This window comes from Narcine bancroftii, chromosome 2, assembly GCF_036971445.1.
Source record: "Narcine bancroftii isolate sNarBan1 chromosome 2, sNarBan1.hap1, whole genome shotgun sequence".
In the NCBI taxonomy this organism is placed as follows: domain Eukaryota; kingdom Metazoa; phylum Chordata; class Chondrichthyes; order Torpediniformes; family Narcinidae; genus Narcine; species Narcine bancroftii.
In genome coordinates, this window is record NC_091470.1 from 361,126,180 (window position 1) to 361,145,969 (window position 19,790).

General features: G+C 43.8%; 1 protein-coding gene across 10 annotated transcripts in view; it reads right to left on the minus strand.

The window, feature by feature from the left end:
• Positions 1-19,790, minus strand: part of fam210aa (family with sequence similarity 210 member Aa) — a 44,901-nt gene that overhangs the window by 18,745 nt on the left and 6,366 nt on the right. For 3 of the 10 annotated variants that reach the window (XM_069922484.1, XM_069922485.1, XM_069922483.1), the window contains exons 2-3: positions 15,688-15,879; positions 7,863-8,395 (exon numbers count right to left, since the gene is read on the minus strand). In XM_069922484.1, coding sequence (XP_069778585.1) covers positions 7,863-8,395; positions 15,688-15,804 — 650 coding nt within the window. In that variant the 5' untranslated portion in view covers positions 15,805-15,879. Of the gene's footprint in view, positions 1-7,862; positions 8,396-8,489; positions 8,529-10,397; positions 10,456-14,302; positions 15,276-15,687; positions 15,880-19,790 lie in introns of those variants that run through there. The other 7 variants (XM_069922490.1, XM_069922489.1, XM_069922486.1 and 4 more) reach the window with 6 other exon arrangements.

Consider the following 19,790-nt stretch of genomic DNA (forward strand, 5'->3'; position numbering starts at 1 on the left):
CTTATCAAGACCTGGAAGACTGAAAAACTCCAGCCCCAGTGGGAAGGTCCATACCAAGTTCTCTTAACTACAGAAGCTGCAGCACGAACAAGAGAGAAGGGGTGGACACACGCATCCAGATTTAAGGGACCTGTAGAGGCGCCACAGGACCCTGATACGAACTCAGATTGGACTTGTATTCCTGGAGAAAAACCTCTTACCTTACGATTTCGCAAAAAGACTTAATTCACAATGTTATTGTTATGTTCTTTGATTTTTCTTAGTTTGCCTATGTCTTTATCAGGTGTGAAATGTAAGAAATGCAGAGATACAGTGGTCCTGTTTCAGGACCACATTTGGGAAGAAAGGAAGGTAATTTCATTTCCCATACCTCAGTTCCTGAGAAATGTTGGGCAGAAAATACCACCCAACATCCATATACCCCTTGTGTGGAAAAAGAAGGAAATAATATAGGTCATTATATACAGATTCCTAATACCACTCCTTTCCCTCTTAACGGTTGGAAAGGTGACTCAAGCCCACCATGCCCTGATGGACTCTGGTTTTGCATACACCAACGTACTGTTCCAATGAAAAGTTACACTCCACACTTGAAATTACCTGTCCCTTTAAGACAGCCGGACTTAGTTCGAGTCCATCCAAATAACCATGTAAGTTTCGGTAATGCAATTGGGGGAGATAACCTTTTTGTAGATCTGGCAACTAAAATTGCAGGAACTTTTAATGTAACTAATTGTTGGGTCTGCGGGGGTCCACGGATGTCAGAACAATGGCCTTGGTGGGGAGAACCTCTCAATTCATTGACCATGATTTCCCGCATTTGGACAACTAACCGAACGAGATCAAGAGAAACCTGGTCTCTCTCTAACGTCCCCTCTGGTTTTTATTGTCTCTCACGAGCCGGCAAATACCCAGTAGGAGAAAGTCCCTGCAAGGCTGTATGGATTCGCATTTCACCTGGTGTTTTCACTTGGTTTCCTAAACCTCAGACTTGGTTCTTATCCACTGTTTTTAAAACTAATTGCCTACCCCTATCTAATAACAGTATTCAGTTTTGGAATTGTACCACTTCCACCATCACAGGACCATACCAATCAAATCCTGTTCTTAAAAGAGTTTGGGAAAGGGGGTATGGAGTATCCCCAAATGGATTATTCTGGGTATGTGGTAATAAAGCTTATACTCGTCTTCCCTCACAGTGGAGTGGAACTTGTTTCCTAGGAATAATCCGCCCAGAATTTTTCCTTCTACCCCACGATCACGGTCATAAATTAGGCGTGAAGGTCTTTGATACATTACATCGTGAACCCCGCTCTACCACGGTACATTTGGGAGAATGGAGAGATGATTGGCCTCCAGAGCGCATAATTCAATATTATGGTCCCGCTACATGGGCTCAAGATGGATCTTGGGGTTATCGTACTCCTATATATATGTTAAATCGCATAATTCGCTTACAAGCAGTGCTTGAAATTGTTACAAATCAAACAGCTATAGCCCTGCAATTACTTGCATCCCAGCAAGGTCAAATGCGCTCTGCTATATATCAGAACCGTCTAGCCCTAGACTATCTCCTAGCCACGGAAGGAGGTGTATGTGGCAAACTTAATTTGACTAACTGCTGCTTACAGATTGATGATAATGGAAAAGCCGTTCGTAAAATCGCTGATAATATTCGTACATTGTCCCATGTACCGGTTCAAACCTGGCATCCTTTCCCACAATTTAATTGGATGGACAAATGGTTTGGAGGAACCTGGTGGCGTACCTTCTTGTGGGTCATCGGAGGTATTTTATTCCTCCTACTTATTTTGCCCTGTATTATTCCCTGTCTACGCAGCCTGGTGATTTCCATGGTCGAACAAGCTATGCAACCAGGGGGGATGGGAGACCCTGTAAGACTTTTATTTCAGCGTGAGATTAATGTATCATAAAACATTTCTCTTCCCTAGCTTTGAATCCCCATTCATATCTATACATATATTCAACACATTTTAAAGAGAGAAAGGGGTGGATTGTGATATAGAGAATTTAGGTTAAAAAGACTTAAGTTAAAATGTGATGATTAATCATAAACAGGGAAGCCAGAATGGACAGAGAGTTTACTAGCAGTCAAGGACAGAAGGAGCTGCTGAATATGTTTTTTTAAACCTATCTTTTCATGGTCATAGTGAGAGACATGCAGGAGACAAAGGATTGATAAGAAGTGTGAGAAACAGAATTCAGTGAATGTAGAGTTCACAGCGTACGTAACGAACGTGATAATTAATAATGCAGTTATACTTAGAATGTTTTTGTAATACTAACCAATTAAAACAGTATTAATAAGAAGGGGAAGGGCAAATAATAAAGGTATAAAAATCAATGCACTGTATGTATCGGGGCTTAACTGGTGAGAAACCAGTTGAGTCCAACTCTGCAGACTTGTAAATAAAGCTTGTCGTGTCATCAGTTTTAAAGAGACTCATGTGTGAGAAGTTTTATTTCTGACAGGTGAGGCTTGATCCCTTCAGGCCTACTGATTGACAGCCAGCCAGGTGTTGTCCTGTCCCCTTACACTCCTGCAGGTACAGAGGTTGCCCCCTGCAGTAGGCCTTTGGTGGACCACCACAAAAGGAATGGAATGATGGTCCTTGATAAAGGAAAAAAGAAAATAAGCTACTGAGAAACAAAAATTGTAGGAGCCTCTGCAGAATGTAAAAAAGGAAATGCAGATCCTTTACAGATGAGACAGGAGAAGATATGATGGGGGAAAAAAAGCAAAGAGGGATTTAACAAATATTTGCTGCTAGCCTTTAGGAGATGCAAAATCCTCACAAATCATGAAATAGTGCTAATTAAGAAAATAAAAGCAATACATGAGTAAAGAAATAATACCAGAGAGATAATGAAAACTGATTAATTCCAAGAATCCACAGAATGCATCTGAGATCAAAAGAAGGACAACAGAAATAGTGGAAACTTTGATTATCATCTTCAGGAATGGTTCTGGAAGATTAGAGAGTGACCAAACTGTTAAAGACAGAAAGGATACAGAAAACAGAATTATCTGTTTGGTTTGATATTGGTCAAATGGAAAATGTTGGACTGTACTTTGAAAATACTAAGATCGAGCAGAGTCAACATGGTTTTATGAAAGGAAAATCTGGTTCACTAGCCCTTTGAAAATGTATTGGGAGGGGAGAAAACAAGTGGGTGTGTGGCTTTGGACTTTCAGAAGGTGTTCCTGAAGGTTGGCGATGAAGGTTGGAGTACATGGAATTAAGGGCTGGTTTACAGAAAGTAAGCAAAATTGGGGTAACCAAATTCTTCATAGGCTGGAAGGCTGAGAATAATGGGGTATCAGACGGATGTGTTTGGAGCTTCTAATATTCATAATCTTTATCAACAACTTTTCCAACATCCAACAAAATCACGGAGAATTTTGATCTCCTGACCTAAGAAAAGATAATACGTGCTACAGAAGGAAGGCAATCAAGATTCATTAGACGGTTCCTGGGAAGGCCAATCTATCATATGAGGAGAAATTAAGTAAGTCAGGATTCTATTCTCTAGAATTTAGAACTGGAGATGGTTTCATTGAAACATAAAATTTTGAAGGAGCTTGACAGTGTGGATGTCTTCCCTGTCTGAGGGGTCTAAAACTGGGATCAAAGTCTCCTCATTCAGTGATAAACCTGTGGAATTCTGTTGTGATGGCAAAGGAGGCTGTCACTGACTGTGTTCAAAGCTGAGATCGATAAATGATTGTATATTAAAACAATCAAGGTTATGGGGTGGGACCAGGTTATGGTATTTGAGGTAGAACACATGATCTTGTTGAACAGTGGAGCAGGTTCGAAGGGACCCTACTCATCAAAAGGTGGGATCAACAATCGACATGTTTAAACTTTCGCCTGGTCATCAAGAAAATTGGGAAGTTGGGTATTTGAAGGGGGTATAAGATGCAAGGTATGTGCTACACTCAACTTAACCCCATTCTAGAACATAGGGTGGCCTTGTATTAATGGTGAACATGGAAAAATGGAAGAAAATGCAGAATATAGTGTTTTTACAATCAGTGAGATCACACGTCCAGGTTCCCTGGCTGTTGAAGTTAGCACCTAGGTCAAAAGCTTGTGGGTCTCTTCAGAATCAAATGTGGAAAACTGGTCTATCACAAGGAAATCTCATGGAGGTACTCTACTGTTTACACAATGATTCTTTGAAATGATTCACCTCTGTGATAAAAAAAAAAGAATCAAATAAAACACAGCAAATGCTGGAAAAGTGATCTACAACTAAAAATTCTGAACCTTTGCATCAGGATCAATTTTAAACTGTATAGCAAACAAAACAGAAGAATTAAAACATTAGCCTTCCAGCTAGAGAGTTAAGAAGCAGGTCAAAGATTTAATGTTTAAATAAATATTCAAGGCTTGCTTAACCTTTAATTGATTTTTGATTCAAATTTCCTATTAAACTGGATGTTTAGTGGAAATATTTTTATTTAGGATTAATCAACTTCTGCATTTTGAACCAGAGTACATGTTGCAACCCATCAGTTCATCTAATTATGCAGTCGTTCTATTCTCACTATTCTCAGTTAGATTAACAATCAATTGAAGATTATTTTAGGTCAGACGCAGTGCAGATAAATGTCTGATTTACCATCTGAGAAACCTGCACAAGTCTGCGCAATTCCTTTTGACTCCATAAAGAGTCCGCCAGCCCTGCGTAAGGGATTCATGGGGTCATGACTTTACTTTGCTCTTGGGAACCCCAACTTTGGGCCCAGCTCAGAGCAGATGAGAATGGAAGGACAAACCAAAAAGGAACATACATGGTAAATGGAAGGGCTCCGAGGAGTGCAGTAGAACAGAGGGATCTGGGAATATTACATAAATATTACATAATTCCCTGAAAGTGGTGTCACAGGTAGATGGGGTTATGAAGAGAGCTTTTGGCATACTGGCCTTCATAAATCAAAGTATTGAGTTCAGGAGTTGGGATGTTATGGTAAAGTTATATAAGACATTGGAGAGGCCAAATTTGGAGGATTGTGTGCAGTTTTGGTCACCTGACTACAGGAAAGATGTCAATTAGACGGAAAGAGTGCTGAGAAGATTTAGTTGGATGTTGCCCGGATTTCAGGAACTGAGTTACAGGGAGAGGTTAAACAGGTTAGGACTTTATTCCCTGGAGCGTAGAAGAATGAGGGGAGATTTCATAGAGGTATTTAAAATGATGAGGGGGATAGACAGAATAAATGTAGATAGGCTTTTTCCACTGAGGGTAGGTGAGATACAAACTAGAGGACATGGTTTAAGGGTGAAAGGGGAAAACTTTAGGGGTTACTTCTTCACACAGAGAGTGGTGGGTATGTGGAACAAGTTCCAGCTGAAGTGGTAAATGCAGGTTCAATTGTAACATTTAAGAAGAATTTGGACAGGTACCTGGATGGGAGAGGTATGGAGGGCTATGGGCTGTAGGCAGTTCAGGGGATTAGGAAAAAAAATGGTTTGGCACAGACCAGAGGGGCCAAGGTGGCCTATTTCTGCCCTGTAATTGTTCTATCGATAAGGAATAGACAGGTAGCTTTCAAATCAGAGCCAGGTCTTCAGTGATGAAATGTTTCAGATGTAATGTTAGATGTTTGGAACTCTAGTTCACAAACTGCTAAGAATGCTAAGGATCCAATTTTAAACCTGAGATGAATCAAGATTATTTTTTTATGACAGTTAAAGGATGCAGGCCAAGACGAGTTAAGTCATAGATCAGCAGTGATTGCAGTGAATGACAATTCACTCGAGGAATTAAATGGACTATTCAGTTACATGTTCTGCATATTACATTACAAGAATGGAAACTCAAAGTTCCTAAATTCAGTGCCCCTTCAAAAGGGCAACTCTTTTTTCTAATTTTCTTAATATCTGTCAGCCAGAAATAATGCTTTATGGGTCCATTACAATTTTTGGAAGAATGAAAAGTTAAGAAAATTAGAAAATTAAGTTGCAAAAAGTTGATTCACCAGTGTATATTGGTATTTTGAAGATCTTTGGCGCAGAATATTGAAATCCTCCCCTGCATCCAACCAAAATGGTCACATGGTCAAGTTTTCAAAATGTAAATACCACAATTTTATTGCTCACATTCCAAGTCATAATTCTTCGACTGAATAAGTCCAAAATAAGTCCTTAAGTAAAAATCTAATTGAAAGTAGTAATAATTAGATCCTTAATTCTTGCAGAGGTGATGATATAGAAATGCACTGAAATTAGGGTAAAGACTAAGGAAAAAGAGATCCCTTTCCACAGGTCTGAGCACGAAGGTGCAGACCGAAGAATTAGAAATGACACATGAATTCTTGGTTGAGAGAAGGGTGGGGAAAAGAGGCATTTATTTATGTGATTCGCCACATACTGCGGGAAGGATGTTGGAAGTTACACATGAACATATTGTGTACCTCCTTCCAAAGAATGCTGAATACTTAAAACAGAAAATATTTATAGGACTGGGAAAAAAAACGAATGAAATGGCCATATTATAAAAAGAAGCCTAAACAAATATGGCCGAATGAGTTCCTATAAATGGACTGCCCTAAAGGTTTTATAGCAGCTTCAATTACTGTAAAACTGTCCACAATTGAAGGAACTTTAAAATTAGTAAAACAATTTCATCTTTAACTGCAGCATGTGACTAAATACAATGGTCACTGCCACAGATGAGGATTCAATGGCCCAGACATGAATCTTTAAAGGTGTTTGGGTGGGTGCCTGCTGAATAATACTTTTGCTCCAAATCACTCTCATTGAATTGCCATTCCAAGGGCAGATGAGTAAAACCTGAGGTGAAGGAAGAGTTACTAAACAATAGTCTATACATTTTTACACCTAGTCATTCAAGAGTTGTCAAGTCAGTCCAGCTAATGCGATGAGTTATCTTTGTCGCTGAAAATGTGATTGGGTTCAAAGCTTTCAGGCAATAAGCAGGTGGTATCCACCTCTTCTCCAATAATGGATGGCTGACAACTTGTTCTTTCAGTCACGTGTTCAACTCGTGTCTACACATCTTTCTCCCCAAGTTGTCGTGTTGTGATTTAATCACCAATCATTAGGACCACAGGCTGCAATGATACACACAGCATTAGATTGCAAACCAGGAGAGATCTGGCCTGGTTGTGCCATTCAAAACATAGGTATTAACAAGAAAATCTGTAATTGCAGCATTACACAAAAATGCTGAAGAAACTCAGCAAGTCATGTAGCAATCTTTATGTAGTAAAGATTAAGATGTAGTAAAGACCAACATATCGGGCCTGAGCTCATCATCAAGGTATGAGCACGATAGAAGCAGGTGCCTGAATGAAATGGTTGGGGGTGGGGGGGGAGCGAAGGACAGGGGGGAAGGAGAACAGGCTTACAAGCAAGAGGTCATAGGTGGATATGACTGGGAGGGCACGAGTGGAAAAAGCTGTGATAGGTGGAGGGGATAGCTCTCTGAATGGAGAGGGAAGGGGGTAAAGAGATCACACCCAATTGTTCTACAACCCCCTGTACTTTTGAACAGTGGGAGGAAACCGGACCCCCCGGGGGGGGGGGGGGGGACCCACGCAGACATGGGGAAAACAACAGACAACGTGGGTTTCAAACCCCTGTCCTGATCGCTGGCGTTGTAACAGCGTTGCACTAACCAACTATGCTAACTGTGACACCCTGTTACTTTGGCAAATTAATTTGGCCCAATAAATTGTTTAAACTTAATATTCAATAGCTTTTTAAAGAAAAAACTCAAGGTACAAAATTCTAATGCTCCCAATCAGGAGCTGACAATTTATTCTGTTATCTTAAAATCTGCAAAAATTGAGCATGTAACATACTTACTTTAATGTTGCATAATAAAATGTACCAAACCAGATGCTTGATGTTACCAAATGCACTGGAATCATGACTTTCCCATACTGTTTGAATGTTTTTTTGAATCGCTGAAAGAGGCCAATTGACCGATCATCGAGAGGATCCTTTTCCACATCAGCTACTTCTTGATTGGGTTTCGCCTTGGAAAAGTATGCTTCTTGAACAGTGTCCAACAAAGTTTCTTGATCTGGATCACTTCTTGGCCAAGACTTGGGATCAACTACTTTAGTTTCGTCAGTGTCTTTTTGCTTTGCAGATGACGATTCTGTCTGGAAATTTGGCCTGCTCTGTTCCAAGGCAAGAAGTGGGTGAGAAACGTGCAGGAGTTGTCCCTGGTGAGGAATAAGAAAAGGAATCTTCCCACACGTAGCTGGGAATATGCGAGTGACACAATGTCGGATGTTACACACTTGCTTCGAGTGCCAAAGGACAGTTTGAAGGAAGAAGCTCTGCATTTTTATCTTTCCAGTCTGATAATTTCTCGACTGATGATGGAAGATCTGGAAGGAAAAGAAGGAATTACAAAAATATTTTGCAGTCAGATTACTCTAAACTTTTCAGTCAATGCACATTCAAGACTCTTCTTCCACTTACAGGAGACCTTGTTAGTAAGAACATGGGTGTACCACTGCTCCAGATATAATGACCAACAGTCTGAACTTATTGTACTGCGGCGCTTGCAGGAGCTGACAGAAATCATTGCTGCCACACCGAAGGTTGTTAACGACTGTTTATATTCAAGTTCAGCGTGCCCCTTCAAGGACGGCATGAGGTCAGTCACCTGGTGCACTGTGACCTCAATCGCTGTCCAGGGCGTGCGCTGCAAGGGATGTTGGAGTCCGACGAAGGGGGATTATAGACAATACCAACAGAGAAGTCAATTCAAATGGCCAGGAGAAGGCATTAAATATCTGGGAATAAATGTAGATAAGGATTTGCACAATTTATACAAACTCAATTATCTCCCTTTGCTCTGGAAGATTGAGGAGGAGCTCGGTAGATGGAGAACTCTGCCCATAACTTTGGTGGGCAGAGTTAACTGTGTTAAAATGAAAATGATGCCAAGGCTACAGTAGCTATTTCAGTTGTTACCCATTCCGTTGCTCAACGGATATGTCAGAAAGTTCCTGTGGAACTGTAAAGTGGCTAGAACCTCCATGAAAAAGTTGACTTGGGATTATAAACTGGGGGGGGGGGTAAAATTGTCAGATTTAAAAATTTCTGACTAGCGGCCCAGGTGAGCTTTATCGCCTCACTCTTGAGGAAGTCCCCCCACCTCCCCACCTTCTTGAGCACAAATTGGACTACATGCAGTAGGAGAAAAGATAGCAGGAGAATTTATATATAAGCAGGACACCAAATTATTCTCAAAGAAAATGAATAATCCCATATTAAAGCATGTACTTCAGTCATGGAATAAATCAATGTATTAGATTGAAGGTGAGGATATCTCTCAAAATGGCCTTGACCCACAACAACTTAATACCTATGTCTCTGGACAATAAGGTCCTGGACATCTGATGCCAGTAAGGGTTCAGATATATCAAGGATTGTTACAAGCGAGGGAAGCTCATGTCAATTGAGCAGTTGAGGAATAAATATGATGTCTTAATAGAATATTATTCTGCTCTCTGCAACAAAGATCCTTTTGAAGGAGAAATTGGGACCATCCATGACCCTGCCTATGTGTGGTGACATGGAGATTCTAAATCGAAGGGGGAATGTGCATAAATTTACTTCTAGGACGTATTTCATATTCCAAAGTCAGGGCCTGAAGATGGGCTGACAAAGGTTAAGGGAAAGGTAGGAGCGAGACTTGGACACAACAATCCATGAGCAGTGCTGGTCAGATCTGTGTCTGGACAGCATGGCAGCTGTTATTAATGCCAGGTACAGGTTGGTGCAATACATTTTCCTGCATCAACTGTACCTCACACCATAAAAATTACATAAATCTAAATCAGAAATCTCAAAAATGTGCTATAGGTGTGGTGTGGGGATTGGAACTTTTATCCATTCAACCTGGCTGTATGCATAGGTGAGATCCTTCTGGGAGGACCTGGTGGACATTCTGAAAAAAATTACAATGGTGGATTTTCCAGAGGATCCGGAATTGTACCTTCTGGGAAACATAATGGACGTGAGTTTTAAATTATTCAAGTACCAAATTCAGTTTGTGAAGATCACCTTGGCAGAAGCCAGGAAATGTATAGCAGTCAGGTGGAAGTCTGAATCCCTACTAAATATTAACGACAGAATATGGAAATGCAGAGTTGCATTCCCCTGGAGAAAATCACATACAATTTAAGGAGGAAATATGGCAAATTCATCAGAGTTTGGCAACCTTGTATGAAATATATTGGTTTGCAGACATGACTACGCCCCCTTTGGAATCAGGGTATTGGAACAATCCATCCCAACAGGGAAAAGATTGGGATCAAGGAGTGAGACGTGGCACAGATGATGTGCTCTTTTAGTTGTTTTTTTCTTTTTATTCCTTACCTTTGGTTACTTGCTCACTTTGGTTGGTTTTTGCTAGGTTTTTGTGTCTTCACAGATTCTATTGTAACAATATTAATATTTGGAGAGAATTTATAAGATTTAGATTAGGTCACATATTTTAAAGCAGATCTTATTTGAAAGTCTGAAGAATTTACATTGCAGGATTTCTTGGAGAATGTAAGCACCTTTCATAAGTAGGTGTTAATTGAACTGACATGATAAAATGCTTGACCATTGTCTTGCTGGAGTCATGCTATCTATCAGTACCCTTTCTGCAAAGTGCTCAAAGAAAGGTCACTCCTGGATTTTGTTTAACAAGATAACAACTTGAGAAGAAGAAAGAACTCCTGTTGTTTGCTGGAGAAGGTGGGGTCACATGCTCTCTTTGGATTTTCAGTTGGAAAAGAGAGAGAGTTGAGTTAACAGCTCAGTCAGTCAGTCAGTGTGTGGGACACTGGCAAGTAACTGAAAAGTGCAATCCAGGGAAAACTGTTTGAAACTGATGAAACCAAGTTCCAGAGCAGTAGATGGCTGGAAGTGCTGTCTGTCTGATGTTTCTCTTGAAATAGAGGAACTCTGTGGTAGCTTGAAGAAAGAGATTACCATCTAGAAGACCCTGATGGGGCAAGTTTCATCAACGAGACCCTGAGATGACAAGTGGTGGTATCTCAGTTGTGGAAATCCTGGAGCAACAAATATCTCTCTCTGCAAACCCTACAAGAACCTTCCTGAGCGGTAAACATTTACCTTTCAAGTACCAAGCCTAGTGAACTTTATACATGTTAAATTCTGTGTACAGTATGGGGATTGCCTGCAACCAGAGAATTTGGAAGAAGGAGAAGCGAGATTGAACTGTGAACCAAAGAAACGAAAGAAATTTTCTTGAATTTACACTCACATTACATACACGTGCGCTTAGAATTAGAAGGGGGTAATTTGGGTCAGTATATAGTATAATAGAGTTAAGTTAAAGTTTTATTCTATTTTCATGTTTGAAGTTGATTAAAAATAACTTTTGGTTTAAAGACCACTTGTCTTGGTGAATGTCTATTGCTGCTGGGTTTTGGGGTACTTTGGGCTTGTAACACTATGACTTTATTTTCAGTTGTATTGGGGCAAGGAGGGGAGCTCTGTATATCATTTTGGTGTTGAAAGTGATTGTGTTGTTTGTTTAAATTTATACAAGTCTTTGAAAATCAAAAAAAAATTCAAAAAGTCACATGGGTGTCAGCACAGGCCTGTTTCTGTGCTGTATCTCCAATAATAATATAAAAAGTTCAATACCTCTACGTTGAAGTACATTCCCCCTTCCCCCACAACAAGGCCTGCCCTATTGTAACACCACTTTTTCACTATAGTACCAGTGAATATCAGTAAAGGATCCATTATTGTCACATAATACTACATTTAGAATGTAACATGCATGAAATTCTTTAACTTTTGTCCACCATAAGGCAGACAGTGTCATCACTACCTTTTGTATTTATTATGGTGTAGGAGCAAGAGTAGGCCATTCAGCCCAATCAAGGCTGCTATCCCATTCTTCTGCCTTCTCCCCAAAACCTTACTAACAGAGAACCTATCAATCTCTGCTTTAAATATACTCAATGACTTGGCCTCTGCAGCCTCCTGCAGCAAAAAATTCCACAGATTCACCACCTTCTTGCTGAAGAACCTTCCCATCTCTGGTCTAATTATCTCTTTTTAATATAATGCATACCATCGTGTATTTTTTTTTACAAAGTCCATAATTTCAGTCCAATGTTTATGACAAGAACTCCTTAAATAAATCACTAGCGCACAGGCTCTGATCAACTGGGTTACGATGAGTAAATTTGCACAGGGCAGAGATATCAATGACAAAGTTGCATTTATAGTCCACTTTCAAATGTCCTTGAACAGAGTGCTTTGCAGTGGATTACCTCTGAGAACATTTTAAGCATTGACTGCATTGTGTATGTATGCATTCTCCCCCAGTCCAGACTGGACAAGACAGTCAGATTTTAAATAGAAGCTCAAAGAACAATACTGTAGTATTTGTCTGGGCATGTTGCAGCCTGCAGGACTCAATGTTAAATTCTTCAACTTCAGAAAGCTCATTCTTTTGTTCACATTAGGATTGATCCTTTTTGCTCGACTTTCCTCTCTCCCTCCTCTCTTTATTCTGCACATCCCAGTTCGCCGACAATTCCACCTATCCAGCCTTCACCACCTTAGCAATGCACGACATGAACCAAAAGTGCACAATTTCGTCTTACAAGAACTTTCTCCCGCACAACTTCGACGGCCTCCCTCTTACAAGAACTTTCTCCCGCACAACTTCGACGGCCTCCCTCCTACAAGAACTTTCTCCCGCACAACTTCGACGGCCTCCCTCTTACAAGAACTTTCTCCCGCACAACTTCGACGGCCTCCCTCTTACAAGAACTTTCTCCCGCGCAACTTCGACGGCCTCCCTCCTACAAGAACTTTCTCCCGCGCAACTTCGACGGCCTCCCTCTTACAAGAACTTTCTCCCGCACAACTTCGACGGCCTCCCTCTTACAAGAACTTTCTCCTGCGCAACTTCGACGGCCTCCCTCTTACAAGAACTTTCTCCCGCGCAACTTCAACGGCCTCCCTCCTACAAGAACTTTCTCCCACACAACTTCGACGGCCTCCCTCTTACAAGAACTTTCTCCCGCGCAACTTCGACGGCCTCCCTCCTACAAGAACTTTCTCCCACACAACTTCGACGGCCTCCCTCTTACAAGAACTTTCTCCTGCACAACTTCGACGGCCTCCCTCCTAAAAGAACTTTCTCCCGCACAACTTCGACGGCCTCCCTCTTACAAGAACTTTCTCCTGCGCAACTTCGACGGCCTCCCTCTTACAAGAACTTTCTCCCGCGCAACTTCGACGGCCTCCCTCCTACAAGAACTTTCTCCCACGCAACTTCGACGGCCTCCCTCCTACAAGAACTTTCTCCTGCACAACTTCGACGGCCTCCCTCCTAAAAGAACTTTCTCCCGCGCAACTTCGACGGCCTCCCTCTTACAAGAACTTTCTCCCGCGCAACTTCGACGGCCTCCCTCTTACAAGAACTTTCTCCCGCGCAACTTCGACGGCCTCCCTCTTACAAGAACTTTCTCCCGCGCAACTTCGACGGCCTCCCTCTTACAAGAACTTTCTCCTGCACAACTTCGACGGCCTCCCTCCTAAAAGAACTTTCTCCCGCGCAACTTCGACGGCCTCCCTCTTACAAGAACTTTCTCCCGCGCAACTTCGACGGCCTCCCTCTTACAAGAACTTTCTCCCGCGCAACTTCGACGGCCTCCCTCTTACAAGAACTTTCTCCCGCGCAACTTCGACGGCCTCCCTCCTACAAGAACTTTCTCTCCTTCTCTTCTCTGCTATTTAGGTTTTCCCTCTCTCCCCCCCCCCTCCCCACCATTTCATGCTATTATATCAGACCTTCTTCGCAGCAGAAAGACACAAGTAAATAAACACTGTGGTTGAGGTAAAAACACAATGCTGAAGAAACTCAGCAGGTCAAATTGCATTTTTATATTGCAAAGATAAAGACAAATAACGAAGTTTCAGGCTTGGGTAAATTTATACCTTGATGAAGGGCTCAATCCCAAAATGTTGATGATGTATAAAGTGACCTGCTGAGCTTCTCCAGCGATGTGTTTTAACTATTTAGGCTCATAATAACCTCCCCTGTGACCCCCCCCCCCCCTTTATCCAATTTTAATAACTTTCATGTCTCAGGTGGCCAACTTAGGCCGAGGTGTTGCAGCCTCTGGCCACGCCCCCCGACCCCCCCGGAGGGATCATGCAAAGACCGCAGCCAAGGCCGCCCCCTCGCCCCTCAGGACGCCACCACTCCGGCCATCCCCCTCAATAATAAAAAGCCACGTCACCTACTGAGGGTTGGTCGCTTTCCTTATATTTGTTTTTTAAAAAAGCAGCGCTTTCCTGCATCCAAACAAACCTGTCATCCGCGCCTGGCCCGGGGCGCAAGCAGAGGGCGAAGGACCGGCCAGCGCGCACGTGCCAGCTCCCAGGATCCACCGCGCACGTGCCAGCTCCCAGGATCCACCGCGCACGCCCCAGCTCCCAGGATCCACCGCGCACGCGCCAGCTCCCAGGATCCACCGCGCACGCCCCAGCTCTGCCAGCTCCCAGGATCTACCGCGCACGCGCCAGCTCTGCCAGCTCCCAGGATCCACCGCGCACGCGCCAGCTCCGCCAGCTCCCAGGATCCACCGCGCACGCCCTCATCCGCGCCCGGCCCGGGGCGCAAGCAGAGGGCGAAGGACCGGCCAGCGCGCACGTGCCAGCTCCCAGGATCCACCGCGCACGCCCCAGCTCCCAGGATCTACCGCGCACGCGCCAGCTCCCAGGATCCACCGCGCACGCCCCAGCTCTGCCAGCTCCCAGGATCTACCGCGCACGCGCCAGCTCCGCCAGCTCCCAGGATCCACCGCGCACGCCCCAGCTCTGCCAGCTCCCAGGATCTACCGCGCACGCGCCAGCTCTGCCAGCTCCCAGGATCCACCGCGCACGCCCCAGCTCCGCCAGCTCCCAGGATCCACCGCGCACGCCCTCATCCGCGCCCGGCCCGGGGCGCAAGCAGAGGGCGAAGGACCGGCCAGCGCGCACGTGCCAGCTCCCAGGATCCACCGCGCACGTGCCAGCTCCCAGGATCCACCGCGCACGCCCCAGCTCCCAGGATCTACCGCGCACGCGCCAGCTCCCAGGATCCACCGCGCACGCCCCAGCTCTGCCAGCTCCCAGGATCTACCGCGCACGCGCCAGCTCTGCCAGCTCCCAGGATCCACCGCGCACGCGCCAGCTCCGCCAGCTCCCAGGATCCACCGCGCACGCCCTCATCCGCGCCCGGCCCGGGGCGCGAGCAGTGGGCGAAGGACCGGCCCCCGCGCACGCGCCAGCTCTGCCACCGCGAGAACGCCGGGCGTTGGCGTGCCCTGACTTCGACCGCAGAGGACTACGGCTCCCAGGATCCACCGCGCACGCCTCGCCCGCGGCTGGTGTGGATTGGGCAAAGGATTTGGAGCCATTTCAAAAATATTTTGGCGGGGTTTGATTCATTTCAGCTCCACAAGATGGTCACAAAACACCAAAAAATTCATTCCACAAAATTGGCCTTGAAAACACTTCCATCCTTGACAGGAAAACACAATAAAATCACCAGATTTTGGCCACCAGGGGTTTAAAAAAAAGTCCAAGAATCTTTGGCAACTTGTTTTCTGGAGCTGTTACCCTCCTTGAAAGGGGCACGAACCGATTTGCTTCGTACTTTCCACATGAGAAACACCAGTCGTGGTCCAGCTGAGCCTTGGGGGGAAGTGGAGAAATGGGCGAGGGGGGCGGGTGGGAGTGGGGGGGAAGGAGAGAGCATGCAGGACAGTGGGGGAGTGGGGGGGGAAGGGGCGGGGTGGAGGAGGAGGAGGGCAGAGTTGGGTGGTGTTGGAATCTAGGGGTGAAAACATGAAAGAAATTATTAATTAATAATTTTATATTTACTGCATGGTTCAGGGAAAAAGAGGAATGCGATTAAGTGGCAATCACAGCATGGAGCAAAGTTGGCTGAGCAAAATGGTCTGCTCCCAAATACAGGGAGAGGAAATGCATAAAACGATTTAGGAGGAATGCTCAAACTGAAGGAGGCGGGGAGTAGCACAGGAGACACAGGCCAGACCAGAACAAAGAATGGCCCGCAAGAAACAAAGGGAATGGAAAACCAGTCTAGGAGGAAGATTAAGGCAGGAGGAGGTGTTAAAGAGAACAGCAGAAATTGGCCGGACAAGAACAGAATGGTGATTAGAAATATCTGGGGATGAATTAATTTCTGATCAACACAACAGGATAGTCTGGCCTGGAGGATTAAGATGGGAGTGCTACACCCCAGATATCTGCAAAACAGGAGATGACTTGTGATAACCCTTATGAAAAAAGATCTAGCAAAGGAAGACAACTTTTGTTCTGTATGATAATGAAATCTAGCAAAGGAAGCCAACTTTTGTTCTGTATGATAAGGTTGATCTATATAAACTGAGCCAACTGGACAATAGGGGTCAGTCTTGGGGAGTAGCTCACTGTGCAGGTGACCTATGAACTAACGATTGACCCAGAGCTCTGTTAAGTTTTATTCTTGTGCTGTGTAATAAATTGACTGTTGAACCGAATACCTTCTATCACTTCATTCAAAGAACACGCTGGACTCAGACTACACATAGACTAAATTAAGAGTAAGGTAAAGCCAGAGTCCGACAGTGGCAGGGACGGGAGGTAGAGTGGGTACACAGGGATTTGGTGCAGCGCTTGACACAGGACACACGGCATATGAGGCGTCGCCTGTGACAGTCTGAGGCTAGAGATTCCTTATTACTGTGCCTTTTTTTTAAAAGCAAACGGGATAAAATGTTGAAAACTTGGCTGAATGGTCATGGCTGGCACTACCATTAGGCCAACTCCTCAAGGGGCACTGTTGAAGAGAGATTCCAATGGCTCCAGCACCTCTATAAGCACTGGTAAGATGGAGGGAGAAAGTAGTACAATTCAAGTCGAACCTCACATCAGGTATTGCACCCACAGCTCAACCTGGTCAACAACACCCCGCCTAACCACTGCTCAGCGCAGTCACTACCCCATCCCACCCCTCGCCCCGGGCTCACCACGGTCAGCACCTCCCCCCCACGCTCAGCCCAGCCTAGGGCGCAAAATAGTCTGGCCCTGTGAATGGTGCACCTACAACAGCCTTGCAATCAATGTCATCAAAACCAAGGAGATGATTGTTGACTTCAGGAAGGCGAAAGCCAGGCATGTACGATCTGGTAATCATCAAGGTCTTGGAAGTCAACATCTTGGAGGATCTCTGGACCCAACACATTAATGGTCTTGTGAAGAAAGCACATCAGCACCTCTATTTCCTTAGGAGTTTGTGGAGCTTTGGTATGACATCAGAAACCTGCCAAATTTCTACAGATGTGTGGTGGAAAGGGTGCTAACCGGCTGCATCACAGTCTGGTATGGGGACACCAATACCCCTCAGCGAAAAGCCCTCCTAAAGATAGTGGACACAGCCAAGAACATCACAAGTAAAACCCTCCCCACCATCAAGGACATCTACGGGGAACGCTGCTGTTTGGAAAGCAGCAGCAATCATCAAGGATCCACACCACTCAGCACATGTTCTGTCCTCACAGCTGCCATCAGGAAAGAGCAGGTTCAGGAAGAGCTGCTACCCCTCCAGCATCAGACTCCTCAACAATAAACTCATTTAAGGACTGTTACTTTTGCACTTTATTGTTTTCTCCCCCTGTAATGCACAGTTCAGTTTTTTTTACAATTCTTAATTTGTTTACGTATGTACATTGGGTACAGTTTTTTTACACTACCAGTAAGTGCTTAGCCCACAGGAAAAGAATCTCAGGGTTGTAGTGTATGTGATGTCACATATGTCCTCTGACAATAAATCTAAACTTTGAACTTTGCTCAAGATTCCAGCATCTATAGTTTTTGTGTTTCTATAAGAAACCTTACATTGTCTTGGAGACACAAGAGATGACAGATGTGGAAATCTGGAGAGAAAAAAAACACATCTTTCACTCCAGATTCCAGTGTCTGGTCTCTTGAGTAAATTACGAAAGGCTGCAGACACTGTGATTGACCTAAAAACACAATGCTGAAGAAACTCAGCAGGTCAAACAGTGCACAGGTATACCATGTTTTACAAAAGTAGAGTGTATCTATGAACATAAGAAATAGAAGCAGGAGTCGGCTATCTGGCCCGTCGAGCCTGCTCCACCATTCAATAGATCATGGCTGATCTGATCATTGACTCAATTCCACCCACCTGCCTTTTCCCCCATATCCATTAATTCCCTTTTTATGTAAAAATCTATCTAACCGAACCTTAAATAAGCCTCAACTGCTTCCCTGGGCAGCGAATTCCACAGATTCACTACTCTCTGGGAAAAACAGTTTTTCCTCATCTGTCTTAAATCTACTCCCTTGAATCTTGATGCTATGTTCTGGTCTCACCTACCAGTGAAAACATTTTTCCTACCTTTATTTTATCTATCCTTTTCATAATTTTATATATTTCTATAAGATCTCTCATTCGTAAGCTGAAATGGCGTAAAGTGTAGACTCATTCACTATTAATGAAGGCTATTTTTGTAAAAGCGAAAACCCATTCAAATTTATTTTGGATAGCGAATACAGGTTTTTTCTAAAAAAGCAAATTTTCATAAAGTGAGTATTCGTAAAGCAGTTACACCTGTACTTTATAGAGTAAAAATAAAGATACATAACCTTCGTTTCAGGCTTGAGCCTTCATCAAGGTATGAGCAAAATGTAGGCAGATGCCTGAACAAAATGGTGGGGAAAGGGGCAGGGGAGGAGCACAGTCCCACAGGTGAGAGGTAAAAAGTGAATAAGGGAGTGAGGACACTTGAGCAAACACGAGGGGGATGGCTCTGTGAATGGAGAGGGAAGGGGGTGGAGAACTAGAGGAAAGAAGACTGGGGGAATAGGAAGGGAGGGAGAATGCGGAGTGGTCTAGCAGAAACCAACGATAGAAACCAACGAAGATAGTGTTAATGCCATCTGGTTAGAGAGTGCCCAGATGGAAAATCAACTGTTGTTCCTCCAATTTACGGGTGGTCTTTGTGGGATAGTACATGATGTCATGGACAGACATGTCAGCATGGGAGTGGGGCATGGAAATGAAGTGGTTGGCCACTGGGAGATCCATGTCATTGATGTGGACAGAGGAAGGTACTCAGCAAAGCATTCTCAGTCTGTGCCCAAACTCTCCAATGTAGAGAAGACAACAAAGGTGGTAGTAGATGCACGGATACAGAGTGAAGAATTGCTTTACTTAGAAGGACTGTTCTGGACCCAGAATGGTGGTGATGTGTGGGCGCAGAGGAAGGTGCAAAGGGGGCAATTTATACTTCTGTCCATACTTCCCTACAACTTGCAAGTAACTTCAAAATACAAAAGTTCTTGATCTAAAGCATTCGCCCTGTTTCTCTTTCCACAGACACTGCCAGCCCTGCCCAGTGTTTCTCCTGTTTTCCATTTTTTAAGATATTTCATTTAAAATTTTTCCATACATGTAACAATAATGTTTATATACTACAGATTTCAAAGAACCAAAATACATGATGATTTTTACCCCATCCCACAAACCCTTCCCCACCCAACCTCCCCCTCAAAAAATATAATATTGGTAATATAAAATTATAAGTATAAAAGGAAAAGAGAAAAAAGAAATGGAAAGAGTTTTTGGATTGCATAGAGAAGCATCACCTGGCACACATCTCAAAATTTTTCATAACTACTCAGAGGAGAATCTCACAGGTCAAGGTGCATGGG